Below are 18150 nucleotides of genomic sequence, written 5' to 3'. Positions count from 1 at the left end.
AAAGTGTATCGTTCCATGGATATACATTCCCCATCAGGATGATGGGCATAACTTCATTTGCTATGAAACAAACCTGTGAAGTTCTACGTAAATGCAATATTATTACTATCACAAGAAGCATCTGGCTTCTGAGTGTAAAAGCACCGTTGTAGTGCAATTTCTTATGAACAATCTGCAAAGCGAAGGACTGAACCGTCTCTTCACAGCAATACAAGCATGGCTTCTGTTGTGCACAGCAGCTTTAAACAGGCCAGAAATACAATTTTGATTTCCCTGTCTCCTTTATCAGCCACTGCTCCTGCTGGTACCATGGTGAGGAGAGATCTAATAAGGAAGAAAATCCTACTCACCGTATTCTGAAGGACAGGCAGGATGAGGATCTGCTGTCTCACACTCAATTAGATCAACCACTTTAGTCTCCAGAGAACTGTTACACTCCTTAACAACCACAAACTGCAAATACATACAATATGCACAAAACATACAGAGCCCAAATTAATATAAAAATGAACTGATTTTCTGAAACCCAAGAGGCAAACTAGAAAGGCCGCAGTCCAACCACAGCAGGGGGGAAAAGGTCATCCTGGCTTCTGGGATGACCCTTCCCCTGCAGGTAATTAAACATTTGAGCTGATGACAGCCCCACCTTTCTTTGAAAAGTGTGCAGTCCCAGTCTAGTAAAAAACTGCCCGTTCTCCTGCCTTGCAGATCAGCCCTTTCCAGATGCAAGAACAAAAGTTCATGAAAATCAACCCCCTCCATAATAATGAGGGCCACTTTTAAAATGTTGAAAAGACCCACAAACAGACAGCAGGAAACCCTATCAGACACAGGGAAGGAAGCAAGCCTCCATTTTCTGGCTCTCAGCACCACTCAAGGGGTGCAGTTCCATCATTCCATGATGACAGTGGAAGTGACACCTTGGAAGCAGAAGATGGGACCCTCTGGGGGAACGTGCTGAAGAGACCAGGGGGCAAAAGAAAAACCAGGGGTATATGAAACAGTGTTGAAATGGTGCAGAGGGAAATTCAGTCAAGGGGCGAATGTTTAAAGAGTAGAGACAGGGAAGAAAGGAAGAAGTCTGTAAATAAGATATTCCAACAGAAGGCCTGACAGATTCATTGGTCCAGGTGGATAATTGGTGGATTTATGTGGATAGATCACAGATGTAGCAGGTGTAACTATTTAGGCATCAGTTAATTTACATAAAATCTGCAGACTTACAGCTGCTAACCCACATGTGACAGACCCCCCAGGAGGAGATTCAGCTACACACAGTTCTGCAAAATATCTTTGCCTGCACAAAGCAGAACGCTTGCTGGATGAAAAGTCTCAGAACAGCATCAAAATCCAGGCATGTGCAGAAGTTTACCAAGGCTTACATATCCCTAGAACAAATCTAGCCTGGCTTATAGACCTCTTAATGAGAATGTGAAAAAATACCCAGGCATGTCCTCAGCTAAACATAGCCTCACCTGGTAGAACAGAAGGGAAAATGAATGACATTTGGACAATTTATAGATACACTTGCAGTATCATGATATCTAGCATTGATACATGTGATAGCATAAAAACTAATTGTCTTCTACATTACCTAGGTTGGCAAGAAAAGGAAAGTCTTTGCACTCCCTCTTCCCAGCCTTATAAATAAGCAGTAGCACTGCGGGCTACAAAAGGTGTGAGTTTCATGAGCTCTTTACATTTAATGCATACACATCATCCAGTCTCCATACAAAGTCCTTCATTAGTATTATTAATGTTGTGTAATCAGTGGCCCCCAAAAACCTATGTCAGTATCTTAAGAGTTGAGGAGCTATAGAGCTTTCTGTCTCCATTGTAGTATAGTCTCTTTTTTTACATAAAGCTCCTCAATGACCCACTTTAAGTGAACAGTAGAGATGGACATCTTCCTCCTGCTTTTTGGCAATTCTACACCTGAATGCAGGCATGCATGAAGCCCCACTGAATTTAACCTTCAATGGCTACATCAGCACAGAGATTATCACATGCATGAAACCACAGGAATCCATTAACAGTAATTATGTGTGTATGCTGTGTAAGCAGCAATAATTAGCAAAGGGTCAGTGACTTCCTCTTCCAGCATGCAACAAGCCATTTGCAATAAATTACTTCAACTTTTTTGATGTCTCCCAGTGCAAGAATGCACGGCGAAATTTAACATGAATGTGTAATAGATGAGTAGGTTGGATTTATTTTTGTTGATTCAGTCCATTGCTTAGCTGCCTAATTACTCCTATATTCAGCAAAAATGTCATTGACCACTAGCATTAACTGTGGGGACAACAGCAGGTGGGGACAGAGCCGATGAGCTGCAGGCCTGCTAGAGCACTGCTCCCAGGCAACGAGCTGTTCTCAGTCTCAACAAATGTTTCTGATTTTCCCAGCCTCAGATATTTTGCAAGCTGTGGGTTTTGTGTCTGCTGTGAACAAATGATGGCATTGCCGTGATTCAGCACATTTGCTGTCCAGTAGCTGGAGGAACAAAGTGCTGGTAATAAAAGGTCCACAAGAGTATGCAGTTGACCAGCTAAGGAACAGTATGTCGTAACCAGGGTTAAGCGAATTCGGTACTCCCAACATATGTTTGATAGCACATTTCAGTGGCTACCCACTCACAAATCCTGCCAGATACTCAATCTAAACCATTTGTGAGGCCTTCTTCAGGCTGATTAAAAATCCTTGGATTTTCACTATAAATATTCCATGATATTCGATCCCTCAAAGAGATTCTCAAGTAGAACAAACTCATCTCTTTCTGGACTCAAAGATCTGGAGCAAAGTCAAACTTCAGGCCACTTAAAGTCAAATGCTGTTGTGACCCTGAATACTATGCAGACAGTTCTTGCACCTTTCCAGCTACAGTTGGGTGCAAAAGGCTTGAAAATTTTGCAGTAATACCTGCACCAGAGAAGTACATGTGTAGTTACCCCATTATAAAGGTAGGTGCTTTGCTAGAGTTTATCACCAATGCCATACAAGTACAAACTCTTCCAGTAGTCTTTTCCACTGGCATAACTGTGCTTGTTTTGAAGCGTGTGCTGCTTAGCTCTCAGGCTTAGTCATGCCATTCTGAGAAAGGAGTCTCGGACTGTGCACAAAAGTATCCACAGATGCCATTTATGTCACTTTTGCTAACTTCAAGTTTCAATTGCAATCACCCAACAGTGTAATGTCATTTTAATGCCAGTGAGAATCAGGTCTTTAGATCAGATCCTATGGAGTCCAATTCTCTGATACAAGTCTAAAAATGACAACAGAAACAGGCTAGTACAACCAGATCATGATGGCATTTCTACCTACACCAGTGTAGAACTGGTATTACATATTCCCTCCCAAATTCTCGATAACATCCTGGTTTTTCTTTACAGGGCAGCAGCCTCTAATACAAAGACATTTAATTTCATCAAACCCCAAAATAAAGTTCAACATCTCATGTAGCACACAGAATACTTGGCTTCCAAGAAGCCTTTCTTATGGAGGGCATACTTTCCTGTGAAAATAACTCTGTGATATGCCATGTCATCACATTGCCATTTCCTTAATTTAGAACACAGTTCCCCAACTGTTGTGTTCAAAGCTAACAATAACACAGGCTAATGGTTGCAATACATCCCGGCAGCTGTGAACTTTGAGGGATAACAATGAGGTAAGATGAACTAGGGTTCACAGCAAAGCACTTGATGACTCTAGCAGTTATTTAATATGTTTAAGATGTGAATTATTTGATGGATAATCTCAAGTGGATCCCTAACACACTTTGATCCTTCCTGTTTCTCTCCCCACTCCACGTCAATATAGTTACCTGAGATTTGTTGCTAGTAGGTGTCACGTTCTCGTCAGTGTGGCTGCTGTCATCCCTTATCGCTTCTGCATAGAGATTCTTCTTATACAAGTTCTGACTTCTGCAACAGAACAAAAGATTAAACAAATTAGTTTTCTTTGGGAGGAACAGATGCTACTTCCTTTCACACATTATTCTATAGGCATTTAGATAAGGGACGTATATTTTGTTTTCTTTCATTGGTTTGAAAGGGCGCATTGCTGTCAATTACTGCACTGTGGTTAAAACAGCTTGTCCGAAAAATTCAGTAAGGAGTGAACAAATGTTTGTTCTAATGTGTCATCTGTGAAGGGTAATTCATTAGAAAAAAACCAATAGGCCTCATAATTTTAACTACCCCCTTCCATTTCCTTATGTTATTCTATTTATAATACATTCATTCCTCTTACCAAGATTTAGGTTTCAGCCAACACTAGAAACAGTGTTTGTGGGTGAAGCTGAGAAATAAAAATCTGACCATATTTTCATACACCATTTATACTTAGAGTTATTAAAGTTGCTTCTGTATTCACCTGAATAATTCAGGAAAAACAACCGTTTCCAAAATTACTATGAAATAAACAGACTGAAAGCCTCAAAAAGCTTGGAACTAAGGTATTTCCAGGAAAAAGCATGACTAACAGAATTAGCTCAAGAGGACAAAAAAGCCAAGAGTACAACCTGGAGTTGGAAAAGAATACAAATAAATCAGCTCTAAGTGGCTAGTTCCAAAAATTCAAAATCTGTTATTTTTGCAGTTAAACAGCAACCACCAATGAGGCAGTATTAAAAGCCCATATAAGCCCCCACATAGAAAACACGGTCATAAGAAAAAGAGTTCATTGACACTGCTGGAGATACGAATTAGTACATCTTTACTGACTTTACATACATGTTTTTTCTCTTCCTAGACATCAGCTAATGAAATTAATATTACACTCTTCAAATTCTGGAATTCTCAAGTTGTAACATCCTTTTACTTGATCTATTTTAAAATGAAATTTAATAGACATGTGCCAAAGAAAACAGGAATTTTCCTTTTCTATTTACATTGCATTCATATACTAACTGGGAAAATACATCTACCATAATTATACATTGCTCCATTCATGAAAATTGGATATAAATAAAATTTGCTTTTTGCTAGAAACAAGACAGACCTGTCTCCACCATGGATTTTCTCCCCAGATTCTCTATAACATGTTCCTGTGTATTCAACCATTACAAAAATAAAAAATAATATATAAAAAAATTGTCTTCATTAGAGGATAAGACTAGGACTGCTAATACAAAATCAAATAGGTGTCAGATCTGAGGGTATATCCACAGAGCAGAATGCTGAGAAATAAGGTAAATTAGTCCATTTTGACTTTTCCTGACACTGTGGCAAGGCCGCTGTTCATGTTTTGTCACCTGGATGTGCCCATTCTGCACTGCAGCTTATAGCGCTGACAAAACTGAAGTTACTCAAAATTCAAGTTACAAACCCATTGCACAGACCCCACTCAGACGCAGGCATGGTCCTCAGCGGGACACCCTGCTCAAAAGGGTCACAAATTCTACATCTTACTTTACAGCATGCAGAGTAACAGATGCCGGATGGACTCGGTGGGCACAGGGGTCTTTGCGTGTGACTCCGCACAGGCAGACGAGGCAGTGAGACCTAGTTGACTGAGCATGGCCAAGAGGCCAAAAATTTCTCAATCCTAATCCCAGTCCTACTGCTGATTTTTGCATAGCCTTGGCCAATTGTGGTGGAGGGATTCGAGGTGTTAAAGCTGTGCTTTAGATTTTTTTGTAGGTGGGAAAGAGTTTTTTCTTTCCTCCCCAAGGAAGATAGGAAATTTGGCATACTATACAGTCGGACTACATAAACCTAACATTAATAACACAATGCTCTTCAGCAGACTACAGCCATTGAACAAACCAACACAATACTTTGGTATTCTTGGCCTACAGTTCACACATTTTTCAGATTGGCAGGTGTAGATCTCCATCTTAATTTGCTCTAATTAAAAGGATATAGGCGTCTCCATTTTACAGAGAAAGGAACAGACTACTACAGACATAACTGGTACATTTCAAAATACAGCAGATTACATGAAAAAGCAGTATAGCAATTTCAACCCAAATACTGGTTTCCAAACTCCGGTTAAATAGGGATTTTAGGTCAGTGGTTTCATTTTGATCTAGTTATGCCAGTAATAGCTGTGGTACAAATTCAATCAAGCATGTAATTGAAAACTTGTTGTTGAGGTAAATAGTTCTATTGATCAAAAGCATTTGGCAAGAAAGGTAAATCAGGGAGAAATGACAGGAGAGAGAGGAAGGGAAGAGGTTGAATATCTTCACACCTTAAACCCAGGCGTATTCTGGCTATTTTTTCATGATAGCTTATGTGACATATATGGGAAATACAAGAATGTCACAATTTGTCTATTCTGTATGTATCATTCCACTGATTAGCTTCTGAATCCCAGGTCATGAGAACAAGTCAGGCTGTGCTTAGCTTTAATTCTGGACTTCTACCATTAGTTAATAGAAAATAAGAAATGTGGCTGCTTCACTACTTTTATGGACTAAATATGCTAGGAACCATTAAATAAGAATGAAAAATATTAGCTTCCATGGTTACCTTCTTCTGCAGCTTAACTTTTTATGCCTAGGAAAGTCTAATTTTAAAATTAACCTAAACCACAAACAAACCCTCTGCACACAGAGTACAGGTCAACATGCAGCAGGAGACTTTTGATTTGCTGCTGTCTGGCTTTTTGTTTGTTTGCTTTTAGATATAACTATGCATTTAGACAAGAGCCTGTGAGAAAAGTTATCTGCCAAGGTCATGGCCAAAAGACTCTAACTTATTAAATGCTGAATACTTTCCAGTCCAAGAGACATCGATGACATTTAATTTCACATCAGACTGGGTTCTTAAATAGTGACTGTAGGCATTCTTTTTGCCATGAGAAGAATCCCAGACCTGCACAATCCATTACAGCCATGGAAAATGCCAGGCAGTATTTTTACAACAGATGTGCCTTAGGCTCCCATCCCTGATTTTACTCTTCCTACTGCCAGGAAAACTTCTTTCACATTCGTTGCTGGAGGTCACTGTGGAGGTTTGCTGTTGGAAGGTTAGTACGCTGCTTTTCTCTATGGTAAGGAAGCTTTCAGGTGCCATTCCACGCTGAAAGGGAAGCAAAAGCAAACTAATGGGATAGCTAGCAAAGAAGAGCCAAACCCTAACATGACAGTTTTAGACATCTAGAACTTTTAAGGAAAACCAAGGAAGAAGCAAATAGCATGCTCCTGAACTCTCTCGTCAATACAAATTATAGCTCTTCTTCAAACCTAAGAAGATCTATTCTTCCCCCCAACACATATCACTCATTAACACCGATGTGAGTACTGCCAGAACTTTCTGAATTGTTCGTAGATGCAATTACTGAAGAGCAAGAGTAGCAAGGATAATAAAGCAATTTCCACAAGGTGAGGAACAGCTCACATTCTTCGCTATAAGCCCTCTCTGAAAGTGAGCAACGCCTTGGTCCCTGTGCCATATGTTCACAGCACATGTTTGGAAGCACTACCTGTGGCAGTAGGCAGCTAGGAACCCCAGCAGAAGCAGGAGGACCAGCACTGCTACACACACGGCGATGGTGATATTCCGTATCTTCACCCGTTCGGCATGCTGCTGCTCCCACCACTCCAGATCGCTGAACTGGCACCGCTCCCCGACATATCCCGTCACACAGCTGCCAAAAGGAAGGGAGCACGCTTTGTAATTGGCGGCAGCGGAAAAAACCCAGATCATCATTTCAGCCGCCTTGCATACTGATTTACCACTGGCACCCACTACAGAAATATCTGGTTGAATTTAGATATGAAGACAAAATGACCTTAAAGGAATGGCTGTCAGAACCTGTAGAATTCAATACTAAAAGACTTTTTTTACTGTAAAGCTACTGAGTCAGCTATAGAATTATACAGAGATGTTATAATTTCCAGCTTCCAGCAGGTAAAGAATAGAAAAAATAATTTTCTCTAAAATCCTGCTGTGTGATTAGTGTTTCCGTTAGATTTTCCATGTAACTGTTTCCAGCAGCAAGCTTTCCTTTCTTTGAAATATGCAATATAAGACTTACTTTTATTTTCAGAATTATTTGATTAAGGGAATCAAATTTTAACCTGAATCCTTAGTTTAATATAAAAGATGAATGAAAGTGTTTAAAAAAAATTGTGCGGATTAGAAAGATCTTCATAACTTAGTTTTAATACAAGCTTCTTCTGTACAGAGTTTTTGTTCATTTGTTCATTTTTACCACTGTAAAACCCAACGCAGAAATATCTTACCAGGGTATGAAACCCTCAAATCAAAATTCCTAGAAAGCAAGTAATACATCAAAGAATCTCAGCCTAGCTTTACTGTCCGAGGCAAGAGACATAAAAAAGGAAATAATAATAAATGTAAAAAATGAAAAGTCTACTCAGTTCAAAACAGTCTCTCAGCAATGTAGGCTCAAATCCTTCTCCCAATTCTTATTGGTCTAGTTTTCCTAAGTCAAAAGAAGGAGGATTTGACCTGAAGCAGCTTTTACCTAATGTCCTGAAAATGTTATATCAGCATTCACTATTAAGTCTGGCACTCTCATTCTGTCACAAATTAGAATGCATATATGTTGAAAGGCAGAAAAAGGCTAATTTTTCAGTGTAAGATCACAACAAATTCCAAACAAACTAAAAGATCTACTTCCTAGTGTAAAAGCTTTTATTAACTAAAATACAAATCACATTTGTTAGGTGATTTTTGCTAGATAACATTTTTCCATTACTTCCTTTCGGTATTTAATATATTAGAGCCTACATGAATAAATGCTGCCATCTAGTGAGAGTTCATCAATGTGAGAAATTGGCACAAACAAACCCTGGCCCCCAAGAACATGGCTAAGCATGGTTGCTCCTTAATCTGTCAAATGGCTTCCACTTCCAGAACTGAAGAATACATACATTTGGATTCTTATTATGCACTAGCACCTAACAAATAAAAGAAAAAAAGACGCGATCCAATCTGAAAGTTCTGCAGTTGTAGGCTCTTCAGTTTCAATAGGAGAAACTCAATGAGGTGAAAAAAAAGATTGTTTTCAATGCCTCTAAAATTTACATTAAAAATTCATAACAAATACCAGAGATGACCATGAGTCCATCTCCTGTAATGGCTTTGCCCAAGGGTTTTGCTGAACTTAAGAAATCCATGGCACAGAGCATCCACTTCATTTCCATGTATGCACATAAGAGACATTCTTTTCATATTCCTGTAGGTACAGAGGTCTGTAGGCAGGGGAGAACACTCTATTTAATAATTAGAAAGCCTAGGATTTGACAGTGCTTGCAGGAATGGCCTGAATCTCGTACAGAGGTTCCTGCATGCAGTACAAGGATCTGGGGGAATGGTGGGTCAAAGGAACGCTTCAGCACAAAGCTTGCTCTCCTCACTCCAGGGTTGTACCAGGACCATCTGAGTTACTCAGACACAGAGGGAGATTTGCCCACTACAGAACAGCATCCATCCCCTGCACAGGTCCTCATGTACCAGGTGAGACCCGAGAGGAGAAGGCGGGCATTGGATTTGTCCCATGGTAAACACTTTCATGTTTGAATTTGAAGAAACATAGAACACAGATTCAAATATAAACAAGTTACACAAACTCCAGCACTGATGGTTTTGAAGAAATTATTACCCCATGGGACTAGGCTGTCACATAGACCAGGCCAAGGCTGACTTCTGGAGATGTGAGATTCTGTTTGCTTTTATCGGTAACTGCATTTGGGGAATGAGGAATTAGACTTCACAAAAATATCAACGGGAGGAAGGAGGTCTTGGTTTTGAGGTTTCATGTCTCCCTGTCTTTAGGAGGACCACAATGTTGGGACCAAGACTCTTCAAACTGTAAGGGAAGATGCTGACACCAGACTTCTACCTGGTCACCATAAGAGAAGACAAGACAGAGGTGTCCTCTTCCATCCCGGTGAGTGCTACACATGAACAGCAAGGCCAACAGGGAGGTACAAGTCAGCACGGTATGTACAGGAGAGACAGCAAGCACCTCTTTCATAAAGCCATTTAACAACTTATCTTACATTTCCAAAGCAAAGAACGTAGTGCTCAGGGAACAAACCCAATCCTATTATTATTTGCAGTTGGGGTGAATGGAGTGACCCCTTTCAGAAACTTACAGAAAAGAGCTGAGTCTAATGATAATTGCGCTAACATGAGTGATGAACAGATAATGTGTGGACAAACACTTCACTGTCTGCACTCAGATGGGCCCTAAGGATACCGTTCACCAGCGCAGACAATGCAAATTTCTGCACTTACTTGCAGGCATAGTCTTGTAGATCAGAAACATAGTTGCACACTCCACCATGGAGGCAGTATGACTCATATGAAGGAGGGCACCCTACAAAATCACCTTGCACAGGGTGTGTAGAGTATTCATGGCTCACAACAGTAGAGGGGACAGTAGATTCTGAAACACAGGATTTCACAAGGACATCTTAAACTTTCGGATGCATTAGCAATGTGATCTTACAAAATACCAGAACTTCAAGACAGGAAAATAGGTTAAAATCTCTGATTTCAACCAATTACTTGTATTTTAACTATTTGCTTATGTTGCTTATCAAATTTAGGTACACAGAACTTCATATCAAAATACTAAATACACTTGATTCTAGATTTGCAATGAAAGACCCACAGAGGTAAGCTGCGTTCTATCTATTTAGATGAGAGAGTACATCGCCAAATAAAAACTGCACTGGTTGTTTAGTTACTTACATGTAAATGATTTTTGCAACTTATGCAGCTTTAGGGTATGGTAAATCTCTACCATGCATAATGTACAGGTGACGGGTAAGTGTATTTCGTGCCTTCGGATCTCAGACCGAGAAGTTTTCACATGCCACCTGTTGTTCATACGCGGATTATTTTTACTTTTGCTGTCATCCACTTGATCGCATCTGCGTGTGACTGTTACTGTTTCAAGCTACCTCAGGTACAGATAACAGCATCACTGGGGAAGGAGGGAACTCTCTTGACCCAGTTCTTCAAAGGGTTCTGTAGTCTGCTCTGAATTGCACAGTCACCTACACAGATAGCCCAACTAGCTAGATTTAAAGGTAGCTTTAAAATCTCTGCACAGCATGACCTATAGTGCAGACATGCCCTTACAGAAAAGGGGTGCTTCCTTGCCTGCTTTGATGCTACAGCAAATGTATAGGTCAGAACCAAACATCTACATGGCAAAGAATTTCTAGCAGTATGGCTTAGCAGAAATGCACCTAATTGCTCTCACACATTTATGGAATCACTTTCATGACTCACACCAGTTTTATTGCAACATGACCTTCAATAACATTTGATTTTTAAAATTTCATTTGCAGGAGAACTGCCATGGTAAAGAGCCTGAATGGAAAGGGATGAGTGATTTTAGTGAACCCCAGGTGTGACTGCATTCTGCAAAGAAAATTTCAGCTTGCTGAAAGAGCTCGTTAGGCAAATAATTAGAACAGTGCTTTAACACCCATGAAGACATAGGATCAGACTTACAGCTAAGAGACCAGAAGGCATTACTTCCAAGTCATGCATCATTTAAAATCATCATTTCCCTGAGTGACACTTGAAACTACTGAAAGCTTAAGTAACTGAAAAGGGAGTGGGGATCCTAATAGGTGTTCTACTTAAAAAACCATCATTTCCTTCTGATTTTCTGCAGAAACAGATCTGTAACAATCACAGTGTCCCTCCATCATCGGACAGTCATTTCATCTGGAGTAAAATTCATTCTGATGAAGAGGGCTGACACAGAGTAAGATGATGAATGAAAGGTCTGGAGCACAAGTCTTATGAGGAGCAGCTGAGGGAACTGGTGTTGTTTAGTCTGGAGAGGAGACTCAAGGAGGACCTTATTGCTCCCTGCAACTCCGTGAAAGGAGGTTGTAGGCAGGTGGGAGTAGGTCTTCCTCTCCCAGATATCAAGCAACAGGACAAGAGGAAACAGCCTCAAGCTGTATCAGGGAAGGTTTAGACTGGATATTAGGAAAAAAAAAATTCACTGAAAGGGTGGTGAAGCATTGGAACAGGCTGCCCAGGGAGGTGGTGGAATCAATTCCTGGAGGTGTTTAAAAAATGTGTAGATGTGGTACTTAAAAGCATGGTTTAATGAAGGACTTGGCAGTCCTGGGTTAATGGTTAAACCTGATGATCTTAAAGGTCTTTTCCAGTCTAAATGATTATATGAGTCACCCAGTTCCACATTTTGAAAGAACACTGCTGTCTCATTGAGAAACTGAAATGAGGGTCAGATAGTCACTAGCGCTGAACCTTCAGCAGCTCCCTTCATTACATTGGTAACCAGATTTTCTAAAGAGTTGCAGAGCTCTTTTGAAAAATTAGCCACCGGATTTGAAAGACTAGCTTATTCTGAAGAATTAAATGGGAGTTAAATTATGTGCATTTCTTGTGCTAGCCTTCTGCAGAGAGAAAAAAGGCACAGGGAGTTTGCAAATTGACACAGGCTGAAACCACTTCCAAAAATGTTGCCTCCAAGGAGCATTTACTTCTGCTGCTGGTTGTAAAGGCCATTAGATAGAAGTGTCATTGCATTTAGACAGTAAAAATTAGCATTGAACTGTAACGTAGATATTCCCAAACTAAACTCGGATCTGGTCTCCTTAGCTCACCTCAAAACAGCCTTCTAAAGCAATACTGCTAAATGGATCCACAAGCTGCCTAGTATGTCACTATACAGAGTTTCCTTAATTCCCAGGTATAACAGTTTATACAAGAGCACAGTTTTTCATTAAGGGCCACTTCATTTTAATTGCTCGCTCCATTTACTCACTGCAACCGATGCCAGTTCCAGAAGCATCATCAGCACATGAGCAAGTGAAGTTTCCTTCTGTATTTGTGCAGGTTACGTTCTCTCCACAGGTGTGGGACCCCGTCTTGCACTCATCAATATCTGTCACCCAAACAGTCTGCAGTTAGAAGAACGAAATGCCTCAGAGCATCAGTTAAAAGGGCAGCAGTTGCAGCATTGCAGTCTCCTCACAATGAGGAAAAACACCAAAGAGCTTCCCTCTGCAAATATGCCTTTGTGGAAAACGTAACAGAAGAGCAACCAGCATATTTCTATGCCAAGTAATCAGAGCCTCCCCAGCCTCTCAGAGCATGCTACGCTGCTGCAGAAGACCTCCACAGGAAGAAGGAAAGAAAGGCTTCCCCAAGAAATGTAATGAGTACAGTAGAGTTGAAGAGAAGACTTATTTGTACTAGATACCTTGGCAATGCCAGTTGCACCCTGGATGAGTACTGGAGTGCTGTTAGTTGCCCTTTCTGCACTAAGACAGCAGGAGGGTTTGGGAGCAGGGAGTTGCCCACCCCCTGCACCACCCATCTGGTCCCAGAAAGAAAGGGTCTAGAAACCTACAGGTTTATCCAGTTTGTGTAAACGCTTCAGTGAAGCGAACCTCTGAATTATTACAAAGAGCCTCCCTGATGACAAGAGTCTCCACGCTCAGAGCCGGTGTTAGGCTGGTATCTGCCTCTCGCCCCCACCCCGCTGCACACCCCCACCCTGCCTCCACACCTTCTCCCACACAGCCCACGGCAGCAGCTCCTGCCGGGCTGGCATTCACCCCAGGACTGATACCCACATGGTGCTGAGTGCCTGAGCACCCCACCTCAAGGGTGGGACCTCTGAAAGAGTTCACACACCAGGGTTTGGGAGCCTCCTATTCATTTTATGAACTGTCAGCAGAATACATGTGCCAGATCTACTCAGGGGAAACAAAATCACAGATGTGCTATCCCATTTTGTGTGAAATTACTGCTTAAACCACTGGAACTTTTTCTACAGTAAGATTAGCAGGATCTGGCCTAAAAGAGTACAGAAAATTCAGAGCACTTTTAAAAGTAAAAATACAGGAACAAAACTGTTGCAACATATTCCATGAAATGTGATTTCAACAACACAACATGAACTCATCTTGTATCATCTCTGGATGTACTGACACATTTCTGGACACTGTGCATGCACGCACACATCTAAAACCGAAGTACAGAATCACTTACCAGTTTCTGGTTCTTACAGTACATTGTAAGTTATCAAACCCGAAAGAAGTTTCAATTCCATTTACATTATTACAACATTGCATCATTTATAAAATGCTGTGAACACATATCTTACCATACTCTGGACTTAAAGACTTCAGGAAGATAATGGATTGTTTTTCAGTCATAGTGATAGGTACCACAGTCATTCTAGCTGAGCGACTGTACCATGGAGAGCGAGAGCCCAGGGCTGCCAGGGGCCATGCCTTGTAGGTGATACTGGGGTAGCAAGAGGTACTTGTCACTTCTGCCTGCACTTCCAAACATCCTCAAAGACGTGAGTTCTGGATCTCTGAACAATGTAGGCAGAAGGCCTTCTCAAACCTCCTGCCTCTGATACTTTCCATGCCCTACCCATAATAATGATACTGTTCTTAATTTTTCAGTCCTCCTTATTTGTGTCAAAGAATCAAATTCCAGTAAAGGCTATGTAAGATTTGAAACAAATTTAATGGGCTTTGAATTAGGCTATAAAGGAAAAAGAAAAGGACGAAGGAGAAGCCAAGCCTCTCATAAAGCTCTGAACAAACTGTGTGCTAGTCAAATACTGGGGGGGGGAAAGCTTCCTGTTCTTTCATTTTTACTGCTAAAATGGATTAAAAAATTAAAAAATGTAGGGAATGAACTAAACACTGGCATTAGAGCTGGATGGGAAAATCAGTGGGTCTGATTATTAACAAGACTCTAAATGTACTCAAGTTGTCAGTGTCAACACCTTGAACCTCATGACTATTAAACAGACCTGGAATTATTTGATGAGTATTATGACACACTCAATACCTGCTTTCGTTTATATTCATGGCAACGATTTCCAATAAAGCTCTATTGCTTCACCTCCGCTTCCCTCCTCCCCCCTTCACTCTTCCTCTGTCTCCTGCTGTAGCTACTAAAAAGAGTGCAAACATTGAGAGGAGGCATCCACTGACAGCTACAGGCTTTGCATATTGATCGCTTTCTGAGCTTGCCACACTTCAAACAGGAAGGAAAGAATCAAAAAGGAAGAAATTATAAATGTCACCAGATTTTTCAAAAAGGAGCAGAACAGCTCATCTGACAGATTCACAGCTTGATGGAAGCCTAGCCCGAATCATAAGACATGTCTCTGTTCATTCATCCTCCAGACACAGCACAGCCCTCACACACGCACCGTAGCAATGGACTCCATCTCCGGTGTAGCCCTCCAGGCACTTACAGACGTAGCCCCCTTCCGTATTGATACACCCTGACACGTTTCGATTACAGCGGTCCATATTTACAGCACACTCGTCAACATCTGTGAGGCAAAACAAGGAGATGGGACACGCGGGTCATGAAAACATCAAGTAAATCAATAAAAAGAAATGTCTACATCATGAATCTCCCTCAGACTATGCTGTCACTTGTCATTTGTGCATCTGAAGCAAATGAGAAGGGCTTTGTGGTCTTTTCTTGGTATGAAATTTGATGAGGATGTTCTAAAAAGCCTAAGATAGTCAACCAGTTACTTTCAACTGGAGGTCTAGAGGTATTAAAAAAACCCTGTTTGGAGGGAATGATCCTCTTCAAAACTAGCCTTAGCTCTTAAACCCTACCCAAAAATAAACTTTGTTTTAAGAAAAAAAACCACATAAGGTTAAAAAAAAAAAAAAGAAATACCACAATAAAAAGAAAAATTTACACCCATTTAATCTTCCACTTTTTTTCTTCCTTTCCATAGCATCTTAGACTTCTGTGAGTCTTCATGCTTAGCCATCAAATGGTAAATTGTTCTGTTTCTAATGCCTTCTTGTCTTGGCTTTTATGAGAGAAGAAAGTGATTCCATTTATGTTGTATGCAAGTCCAAAAACTTAAAGACCACTCTGAGTAATGTATTGTTTGAACGTTAGTGCCTCTGTCTAGTGCTAGAAAGAAACTAGAGCAGCAATTTTATATGAACATTACATCAGGAATACTAATTTTTAAGAGATTCCGTAATAAATACTTCTAAATTATACATCAACTGTCATGTATATGAACCGAGCTTTTATAATGAGACAGTTTTTACAAATAAATACATTATGCTTTTATTCCTATTATCCCTTTGATTGCTTGTTAATATTAATAGAATTAACACTCATGACTCAAGGGAAAATAAGGCATGTGTTAATTAGTCATTTCATCTCACGTGTTCTCTGCTCATCATCCTTTTTGAAACAAGCACCTTTCTGTGATGGCTCATGGAGCAGAGCTGCCAATGTGAGAAAAGATAGATTTTCTTCCTTTCCCCCAATCTACAGTTTTCCAGAAGGTCGCACTAATGTCTTTTATTACCATAACACGATTTCCCCTTCCTGGTAAATCCTTTCAAACACTGGCATATAGCACCATCTTCCAGCATAACACACTCTGCATTGACATAACATTCTAGTGCAGTGCAGTCATCTTGATCTATAGCATAAACAAAAACCAAATAAAATACTAGATGCAGTTGGACAGATCAAAGGAGATACTGTATATTAAAAAAACCCACCAACCAGCCAAAAAAATAACAAGAAAATCAGAACATACAGTCAAAGTTTGAAACATAGCTCTCCAGGGTTAATGATGACAAGCCAGTACAATCATTAGGGCTATTGCCTTTGTCTAGATGGAGTTGAAGTGTCATTTAGTATCAGGATTTCTGAACATTGTATGCAAAACCTATTGTAAAATTTAATGAACTGCTGTCATCGAACATAAATATAATGCGATGGTTTTACCGCAATTTCATTCAGAGAAACTTAATATACTTATAAAATCTAAGGGAGAGACTTTCACAGGTGTTCCAAATTAGAAATGTTTAGACCTGAATAACGTTATCAAGTTTTGTTGACATAGCAAAAGAACATGGAGACAAACAAACAAAAAAGCAGTCCCACCTGGCATAATAGCATAGACCCAACTTCATGTAGGAGGGTTAAGAGCACGGATGCCACCAGTGTTGACATTGAGCGTTTCTTCCTTTAAGGCCTATGATTTCTTTCCGTTCTATAAACCTGTTCAAAGCCTCACATTAAATACAAGGAAGACAATCATCGGACTCTACCTGATACCATGATTTCAGCCATCAACAAAATGCTGCTTTTCTGCTTTTCCCCACTGTGTGTATCCTTCAACATCCCACTGCTTTGTGTGCTCTGGAGCAAGGTCTCTGGCACTGGCATCAGCACTACCTCCTCGTGCACAGAGACGCTTTCTGGAAAAGACAGGAAAAAAGTGACACAGACTATTTAGATCTACTGAACTAACTTTCTGATCTTCTATCACTTGTCTACATTCCAATAATCCTGATGGTTTCCTTTTAAAATAAACATCAGTGTCCTCCCAGATTAGCCTGTTCCCGACCTCAAATTATTCCTAAATCCACTCACTAGTAGGTTTTCTCAAAGGCAAAAGACAAGGAATGCAAGTCATTGCTCACAATATTTGCCAGCACTGCACACATCATACGCACGGCTAATACATCAAGGGGAAAATTAGAATGGTCAGACAACATGTTATTGTCCCAGGACACCACCAGTGTTTTCATTCTTCAGAGAAACCATCATTCATTACGTAAAGCAAGGTGACTATTTTCCATTGCTATCTGTCAGGATCCTCAAGGGGTTTGGGGAGGCTCTTTTTTGGAAATGAAGGACTGTACCTGCTGTTGTGTTGGAAGCATCCAGACCATGACAGGTTTTTCCATCTTGGTTTTTCCAAAATCCTGGATGACACATGCAATGGGCAACTCCAAAATTGTTTTCACAGATCTGATCACAGCCTCCATTCTCATAAAGGCAAGGATTTGCCCCTAATGCAGAAAAACAGGCAACTTAACAAGCTGCTTCTTCAGTCAACATCTCCCTTTAGCTGTGCAGAGCTGAAGCAGTTGGGAAAAGAGTAAGGACTGAAAAAAATTAGAACATCCCCCCACCCCCCTTTATTTTTTAATTAAAAACAGATGCATATAGTAAAGTGTATATATTATCACCTAGCCTCTGGCGGGAAAGCAGATTCACATACTAAAAGTATGTGAATACTTTTTAGTACTTCACTACTAAAAGTATCACTTTTTTTTAAATTTCCTTTATTATTTCTTCTTTAATATTTACAGTCCTAACATTCCCTAAAAGAACATTACAAGGGCATTGGAAACCT

The 18150-nt window shown here is 40.3% G+C and overlaps 1 protein-coding gene and 1 long non-coding RNA gene across 2 annotated transcripts in view; both read right to left on the bottom strand.

Annotated features, from left to right (window-relative positions):
• The window catches only part of LOC130144671 (uncharacterized), a 178074-nt gene that overhangs the window by 33467 nt on the left and 126457 nt on the right, over positions 1–18150 (bottom strand). The window lies entirely within an intron of this gene.
• The window catches only part of EGF (epidermal growth factor), a 60850-nt gene that overhangs the window by 2064 nt on the left and 40636 nt on the right, over positions 1–18150 (bottom strand). The window contains exons 16-24 of the mRNA XM_056328579.1: positions 17654–17803; positions 17057–17206; positions 16303–16419; positions 15160–15285; positions 12742–12861; positions 10218–10368; positions 7432–7596; positions 3824–3923; positions 351–453 (exon numbers count right to left, since the gene is read on the bottom strand). Coding sequence (XP_056184554.1) covers positions 351–453; positions 3824–3923; positions 7432–7596; positions 10218–10368; positions 12742–12861; positions 15160–15285; positions 16303–16419; positions 17057–17206; positions 17654–17803 — 1182 coding nt within the window. The remainder of the gene's footprint in view (positions 1–350; positions 454–3823; positions 3924–7431; positions 7597–10217; positions 10369–12741; positions 12862–15159; positions 15286–16302; positions 16420–17056; positions 17207–17653; positions 17804–18150) is intronic.

The sequence above is a fragment of the Falco biarmicus genome, chromosome 1, assembly GCF_023638135.1.
Source record: "Falco biarmicus isolate bFalBia1 chromosome 1, bFalBia1.pri, whole genome shotgun sequence".
In the NCBI taxonomy this organism is placed as follows: Eukaryota; Metazoa; Chordata; class Aves; order Falconiformes; family Falconidae; genus Falco; species Falco biarmicus.
Note: the sequence above shows the minus strand (reverse complement) of the source record. Positions and strands in the feature narration are given on the sequence as shown.